At 39.7% G+C, this 8,968-nt stretch overlaps 1 protein-coding gene across 1 annotated transcript in view; it reads left to right on the forward strand.

The window, feature by feature from the left end:
- Window positions 1–2,412: 2,412 nt before the first annotated feature.
- LOC140232585 (epithelial splicing regulatory protein 1-like) overlaps window positions 2,413–8,968 on the forward strand; it is a 42,937-nt gene continuing 36,381 nt past the window's right edge. Inside the window, exons 1-2 of the mRNA XM_072312680.1 lie at window positions 2,413–2,538; window positions 3,613–3,741. Of these exons, the coding sequence (XP_072168781.1) occupies window positions 2,413–2,538; window positions 3,613–3,741 (255 nt within the window). The remainder of the gene's footprint in view (window positions 2,539–3,612; window positions 3,742–8,968) is intronic.

The following is an 8,968-nucleotide window of genomic DNA, read 5'->3' on the forward strand; positions in this document are numbered from 1 at the left end:
TAATTTCTTCTTGTCCCAAATAGCGGTGATAAGCTCCATCATGCACAGAACCGTGGGATATAGCCTCAGCCATGTGATTCAAGTGATTAACCACGGGACCTATCACGGGACGTGTTTCAGATGAGTGGTAACACACGGTGCATGATCTTCTTTTCGCCAAAGAGGATGAACCGTAGATTCAAATATCTCATGCAGCAATCGTCATCATCAAAATGTGCCAAATGCATGAAGTGAATAAGCTTCAAGTGAATTCACTTCAAAGTCTTTCTTACAAATGCAGTTTTAAGCAGATGTCACTATAACAGCTATTACTATATGGCAGGCCAGTCTCTTTGTGATCTTTAATTCTAGTAGAAAACGGTCCATATAGGTAATTCTGTTGTTTTTTCTTTAATCTTATATTGTTCACTGCCTGGATACCCATCAACTATCCCGGTTAGCTTGAATTATTCTCTCACGTGGCATAATGTATTTTACTTTCAGCTTAGTGATGATAATAGAGGGGAATAATAACACAACAAAGGAAGTATTGAAGTGGACTCTCACGTGGTTCTACCCCCCCCCCTCTCTCTCTCTCTTATTTTTTTTTCATCGAACTGTGCCCCTCCTCCTGTTCTTCCAAGTGACAACTTTTTATGATATTGTAATTATTACAGACATCATTCCCGTAAAACATATATCTATCGTATAATAGATAATCAGCGGATGACAAAAATACTATGAAATCCAGAGCACAGCTTTACATAAAGTATGTATGTCATGCTTATACTGGAGCTATACAGCACTCACAGTACTTCTGTGTTGACAGGGTATTGCGTATATATACGTATATAGGTAATGATGTAAATGTGTGTGATATAATGCATGTGTGTGCGTCTCTGTGTGTGTGGATGTGTGTGCGTGTATATGTCTACATTTATTGATATACATCATTTCCGAAAGTTTTTATTTACATTATCCATTTCGATCCTTTATAATAGATTTCTTATCAATAGGTGCAGTGTGACGAGGCCCATTTCATTTGCTTTGAGAAGCTGTCATTATCGTCCCAGAAATGTTCATGATGACTGGCATCTAAATGATTCAACCTGTACCCATTGCATATCAATGTCCAGGTCATCACATAAAGTGTTACAAATTGTGTGCGTTTATGTTATTCAATTGTATCTTAAAGGATGGATTCTCCCCCGTCAGTTTATTGTCCAAACTACACTTGTTTATCTTTAAACAATGTCGAAGTCCAGACAAATGAAAAAAAAAAGATGAAAACAACAACAACAACAACAACATTCGACTACTAGAGTATTGCATATGTTCATTTCCTTACTTTTCAGCTTATCACAAGTACATTCTTAGTTTTATTTGCTGCCGCTCTGGTCGGGCCATTTTATCTCATGTAACACTGAGTGTGGGTGCTCTCCGTTTTCCCGGCATGTCCAGAAATGAGGATGATGGTAAAATGGTAAAAATTAGAAAAAAAAAAAGGAAAACATGTTTGGAAAGGAGTGCTTTTGGGATAGTCACAATGCAGAGGAGCCTGGAAAATGGTTTCTTTCACTCAGATATATCTGCACTACCTTCCTGGAACTCAGGACGGCTGGTGAGAACAAAAGGCAGAAACCTATAGGAGAGGATCGCCGAGGTTACTCGCTTCAAGAGGCTTTGTATATCACCAACCAACTGTATATACCATCAGTAAAATAATAAGACGGGGGGAGATAGACGGGGGGGGGGGGGGGCAGTTGGAAGGAGAATGAAAAAAGAGTACGCGGCGCTTTTCTCTCATTTGCCCTCCCATATAGAAAATGCGGGTAACACGCACAACACACAAGGACGTATCTGCGGCGGAGTCCACGCCCATCTATCATGCAGTCTCTATAAAGTACCGTCACGTTGGTTCGCCCCAGTGTATAGACCACGAGTTGAAGTGTTGGAACTTGTTGGACGCCGCGGGCCGCTGCTGGTAGGTTGTTTAGCCGTAACACGGATGTGAATCGCAGTAATCGTGGACTCGTCTGCCAGCCAATTGGGAAGCTCATACACTCACACATTCACAGCCCGTTGCACGCACCAAGGCGCTTTTTGTCATCGATGGGATATAGACACTGCTTTTGATTTCCTTTTGGACGTGTATCCCTCAATACTTAGCTCATTCCAAGATTGGTGACCGAGCCGAGCGGTGTAGGGTCCTCTATACCCTCTTTTTATTTAGTACCGGGTGCTGGGACTATATGTGTTTTTTTAAATTTAGACGGTGAAATATTTGGGGTGAATTGTTGGGTGTGGTGGTGATTCTGAGTGTCGACTTTTCATCTGGGGTCGGACACATGTTTTAAGATCTGTTGGGAAATCGTTTGAATCTTTCTTTTCTTATTCTGGTAGAGGAAACTTTCAAGAAGTGATTTTCAGAAAATGGCCTATAATTATCTGGTGATTGTGTTCTGCACGACTGCTGGGAGGAGAGGAGCCTTGCTTGGTACGGATGAGGAGGATCTGGTTCTCCTTGTCTGGGTGGTGGTTGATGTGGAAACCAATAAGGTAGGGTACATTATTTTAGTACCTTCTTTCTCCGTCACCGTGTGTACGCCAATATTATTGTTTTGACCAATGCGTTAGACCTACCAGCTACTTTTTGTCAACTAATGTTGGGTGATCGGGTTTTCCTCCCTGAAAGCCTGTTGGCCAGATGCAAACCTATTCGTTTTTGCTCATCTCTTTAATTTTACCAAAACTCAAGAGGATATAATGAAAGTCCATCATTAATAGAACTAGGGAAATAACCATCTAGTAAGGTGTCTATTATTACACGCGATGATACTTTTACGTGTCCGCAGTGGATGGTTAAATTAGGACCAAACTCTGCTTGAACTTTGAGTGTTTGATATTCTCATGTTAATGACCGAAACACTTTCGTTTCAATCAATATACAATAACTGATTTAGTATATTGTCAACTATTAAAACAATACGATCGGCGCTGACATTAACAGCAGTATTCACACACCGCTCATCGTAATCTTATGATATACTGAAAATGAAAACTGTATTTTTTTGGAGGCTGTTAATTGGCGACGAATTGCTGACAAACATGGCTCATACAGTTTACATTTGCTCTTCAGTACCTTTCATCACTGTACGTTAAGAGATCCACACCTTAACCGCAAATTGTTGGTCCGTGTACATTCATGGTGTACACACAGGCACCCTTCACCGAATACCTGAATCATATTCAGAGGATTCACCACAAAACACTGAACGAGAACAATAGTTCGCTTGGCGGAGCCTTATTGTATAGATTCACCAACGGCTGATGAGATTTGCCACTATACGATAAGATCCCAGTGATATCGTAATACATCGTACAGTCTAACCAAAGATGCCAGGTGACGTTTTATTCAACCCACGAGACAATAGTAAATACAACCACAAGTGTTTCTAAAGGTTCAATGCATGACTGAAGTTGGACGGATGATGTCGAGCCTTGTTTTAATTTTGTTAGGCAATGTATCAGATTAGAAAAGGAAAAACAATGGCTAGATTAGTGTTGGAATGCCGCCGTGAAAAGTTTGGAATGTTAAAGTAAATGATGTTTTCTTTCCGTCTATTTCTACAGGTGGTAAGCTTCAAACAGTCATATGTGTGTCCAGACAACTCAGAACTTTCTGAAGAGCTATGCAAAACCCTCAATGTAAGACCTGACGTCATAACAGGAGCGGCCTGTTTGAGTCGAGTGATTGCCGAAGTAAGTACCTTCCTTATTGCGCGTTTTGCATATTCTGTTCGCGTTTACAAGAATGAAAGTCGAATATGATATTGAATATAGATTCTATGTAGGGGCATGTAGCAAATATCAGGCATGCACTATAGTCAGTAAAAAAAAAAAATATGTCTGTTTGCATAATTCGTAGGTTTGAGTCATATACAATCGTGTCTTTCAGTATTTCAATACTATGTGATCAACATTACAAGGAGGTAGTGCTCTCGAGGAGTAACTTATGCTGTAAATAGTAGGGCGTTCCTCCCGTGATGGTGATGTTTGTGAACTGGAACATCAAAGTTTTGCTTGACGCAGACACTTGTTGCGTGGATGACCCGCGAAAACATTGACTGGAAGCTTTTGTTAATCAGCGATCGATAAGAATGTTCTGTGTACGAATAGCGAATTTCATGTAGCCTGTACAATGAGCGCATGAATACATGCTGGGCATTGAGAAGAATGAGCAGTTAAGTTGGGCTACACTGACAAGCGAAAACCAACCTGTAAACGTAATATGCTTCAACCATGATAATTCTTCTGATCGGTCAGACCTTTAAGTCGTCAAATGAAAGCTGTCCCCCTTGGCCACATCGCCAAGATACAGCGTACAATGATCATATTAATAGACGAACTTGCAGTGTGTGTTCGCTTTAGCAAGAGACCATGGACTTTATAGTCTTGAAGATACAAATAAATTGAAATTTGCCACATTTTTTCTTGTTGGAGTTGATGGAGTTACACTTTTTGAAACCATAAAAAGAGCGCATAGCCCTCCTGAAGTTATACACGATAATCTTAGTTGCTTATCCCAGACACGTGTTAACGCTACTAGAGATGCTCGAGTACACTGTTTCCAAATGGGTTGTGCCATAAAGGGTGGATTCTAATACAAACTGTAAATAACGATTTACATCATTATCTACCATTGGTGTGTGTACTCAAGCTGCAGATAAGGGCATGGAATACACACTACACACAAAGATTGAAAACGTAGGTTGTCAGTTAAATGGAGATTAGCGCTAGAACGGCGTGAAATAACCACGTGTCACATATCCATAACACAGAACACTATGATCCTTTTCCGAGCGAAACCAGCATCTACCTACGATGGGAACGCACATCTTGCGTATATGCTTGAAATAACATCTGCTGCATGCGCCACCTCCCCCCCCCCCCCTCCCCCCACCTGATGGCATTAAAACAAACCAAAATTCGAAGCCGTACTATATGTTTTTAACTCCCATCGGTCACACATATTATCCTCTTGTAGATTTTGTGGCGTGTTTTTTTTTTTTCTCTCTCGAATATGATCAGCAGGTCAAGTATAGTTATTCCATTATAGGAGAGGGCAAGTTAGCAACGACGCTAACTTGCCAAGAGTTTACGATCATATTTGTGATTATATGACCATGCATCACACAGAGCAAAAAAAAAAAAGCAAGCAGAGCGTTTAACGGTCATTGTATGTTGCCATCCTAAATATGATGTTCCATTTAGCCGCATTCACAGTTGAATGCATTGGATTTCTGTAAAAAGATAGAAATGAATGGGTTACAGACAGAACAGTACTTGCCGGATTTTGCAAATATTCGTTAGGCAACCGTCCGTAGTTCAGTATGGCGTGAAAGAAAATGTGTTGCCCTAGCTGCAAACAACATTGTGCATTGTTAGAGCAAGCCTTCGTTAAGTGGGATATCTCTAACTCCAATCTACTTAAAATTCCCTCGTATTTTGCAGCCCGCTTGTATAAATCCAATCGAGATCGCGTTCAGATCACATGGACCGCTTTGTCTGCCCGGGCTTGTTACTTTTGTTTCCCCATCCCCTCAGTCCCACTCAAAGACTTTTGTTGTTAAGAGAGGAGAGTCAATATAAATTTGTTAACGACTATTTAAACAACCACACTCCAATGTGCACAGTAGCTGTACAGCATGTGTGTGTGTGTGTTATTCTGCATGTGTGTGTGTGGGTCTGTGTATAAGTAAACGTGTGAATTACGGCATACCGACAAAAATGTGAGGTAGCTTGAATATAGTGGTCTGTGTATCAATCACTTTGCGTCATTCAACATGTCATATTGACTTTCTGGCCACAGATGTGTGCCGGGGTTCTTTTCAGCCACGGCGTACACTAGATACATGTATTGCTTTATTCCCTATGGAAGTCTTGTCTACAAGCCGTAACAATATATGATAAACGTAGCATTACAATAATGTTATGTATCGTAGGGTCTATAACGGGATATATAAAGAATTTCCGCTTGGCCCGATGCCACTCTTAATCGACTCCGTTTTGAAACAGTCGGTTTGTTCTTGTTTTCTTCGGGTCGTGTTCTTGAAGATGCTCACCAAGAAGCAGCCAAAGTGGCTAAGAGATAAAGAACACGAGGGAAAACACTCACACACACACACACACACACACACACACACACACATACACACATACACACACACGCACAGACGAAATTCTATTTCATGTCAATAAAAGATCAAAAGACTTGTAGGTCTACAAATTTTTCTTGGGACACTTTCAAAGCTTTGGTAGGCCGATACTTGTGATTTGTCTACAAGTATTTTTCCCAACAGCTCAAGAGAAACGAATGCTATACCGAACAGACTAATGGAGAGAATCAGTACTGCAATGCGAATATGGACACGAGTCCTGTATGTGCATAGGCAATGTACAACTATGGTAAAATGTACTCCTTGTCATTAAATGTATAGAAATATTGTGAAAGTTTGTGTATACTCTTTATACTAAATTATAGGGGTATATGACTCTAATATAGCTAAATCGATAAGTTGGGGTAGAGATCAAAATGGGGTAGATCTAAAATTTTGTAATGTAAATTTGAGTTTCAGAGGCCACAAACCAATAAAGAAATATAACTTGGATCCAAGATGATAATATCTTTTGATATCAAGGGGGAGACTGATCATGCGAAAACAAAACGCGAAACGCTATTGTCCCTCAGGCTTAATTTTCACGTGTCCCTCCGCTTGCAATTTGATAATGATACCGATTCTTCGCTACATGACAAGCAAGATTGCCAATCATTGTTTTCATATTAACGTTTCAATTCCCGTTTTTCTTTCAACCCCATGGTTGTCAGCGTATCAATCATTGTTTACTCTCTTTATTTCTTTCTCTCTTTTTCTCTCTCCTTCCCTCTCTGTACCTTCGCTCGTTCTATCTGACTCTTCACAGTATATATCTCGGGCTGCGCCGTCCGCGGGCTATTTGTTATGAAGATGTGATATTGTTTCGAAAAGGTGCAGGCGGTACTTTTATTACGAATGCGTTGTTTCTCCCGAAACCAGGACGTTAAACAAACAAGGGCGTATGGCACTCTATCCCTATCATCACATGGTTCATCATGGCTGTTTCTACCAGATACAAATTTGCCAGTATGCATCACAGTCATAACTGATATTCTCCATCACGCTCTCTTGAAATACAGTCTACATTTTATTACTGCCCTCATTAAACAAAGAACAGATATTAATTCCAAACGTTATCATGCAGACAAGGGAGACAGTTTGTCATTGTAGAATATCTAAGACAAAATAATATTTTATATTATTTCTGGTATACAGACGTGCGGTATTCTGTCAGTATAGGTTATGAAGAAGGAGTTATGAGGACGCGCCTGGTTCATTATGCTCTAGCGGTTTGTTAGACATCATTCAGATAGCCTTCCACATATTGCAAGCAATATTTTACCTTTACGATAAATTCTCTAAAATGCACGCCGGTGCGCTTTACTGCGTGAAAACTCTATTATAGGCCTACACTAAACCCCTTCCATCGAGAAAAAAAGCATATCATTGTGAGAGAATGAGAGAAAGAGATTGAGATGAAATAAACTCGCATATAAAACATACCATATAAGAGAAACATTTTAGAGGTTATTGTTTGTATCTGATTGTGTCCAGTCTCCTTGTCATGGTATAGAAACAGTCTGCTGTCCTCATGAGTAAAATGATGGTGACTTTCAATAGGAAAGTTAAAGGGGAAAAATTGAAAATTATATCAAGTTAGCCTCGTGACTTTAGAAATGGGGAGGACAATACCATTGGGAATGCAGGAAAGTTGTCGTTGAATTAAAAAGAAATGTTTACGAATTTTTCATGAAAACTAAGATATGCAATTCGTTGTAAGGCTGGGTAGCTGTAGCTGAAAGTTTCCAGCAATTTCCAGGGTTTACAAGGTTTACAACTGGGTTTCTTTTTTCATGAATTATACTTTACTCCCGCAAGATATACGTAAGATAAAGACACTGTTAGTACGGGATGGAATAAAAGTACGGACTTTTACTTCTATTGAGCGTGAGATAGTTTACCACCCTTCATCGTGATTTGTAGAATGTAACATGTTTCACACAGCAACCGATATAAAAAGTGAAATGTAAGCGGCATACGCAGAAAGATGAAGAATCAAGAACGTGTACGTGTTACAACGTGATACGTCGCTGTGATACATTACTTTAAAGAATGTAATCATTTTAAAATTGTAGCTTATCACAAGATGATTCTAACTTCTCGAATCAACACGATGAAACTACGCCAAGGAGATTATTTAAACATTATACCATCACAGTCTATAGATTTATGATGTAATCAAAATCTCATCTTAACAAACATGAATGTTTATTTCATAACGTCCTGCTGGAAATGTCAGATTTGGAGAATATTGCATATTACAAGGATAAATTCTTGATCACTCTTCGAAACTAGTTGTTAAAAAACAAGGGGAATGAGTGGAGTAAAGCAACTTCTTGAAGCAAAGACTCTCTCAGATTATGAAGAAACCTTGAATTTGCTGTCGCGGTATGTCAACGGGATTCTAATCGACATCAGAATAATTTTGTTCCTAAATTCAAAGACTTTTGATATACGAAGATTGTCGAGAGCGAAACTGCCCATCGTACAGACGTGCACGAGTGTCGTGATGTAGTTGCAGCTCCGAGTTGAAATCACCTGCTACGCATCGAAACAAACTTTGCTAATTCCTAAAGCACATTGAAACGAGTTATTGCCTATGCAGCCAACACCAAGTTTACGAGTTGCTATATATATAGTTAGAGAAAAAATCCTTTTCCACGAGTGTTCCATCTTGCATAAGCTAATAGACACCGTCCTCCAACACACACACACACACACACACACACACACATACACACACGCACACACACACAGTCGTTCAGAAATTA

Source organism: Diadema setosum, chromosome 9, assembly GCF_964275005.1.
Source record: "Diadema setosum chromosome 9, eeDiaSeto1, whole genome shotgun sequence".
Taxonomy (NCBI): Eukaryota; Metazoa; Echinodermata; class Echinoidea; order Diadematoida; family Diadematidae; genus Diadema; species Diadema setosum.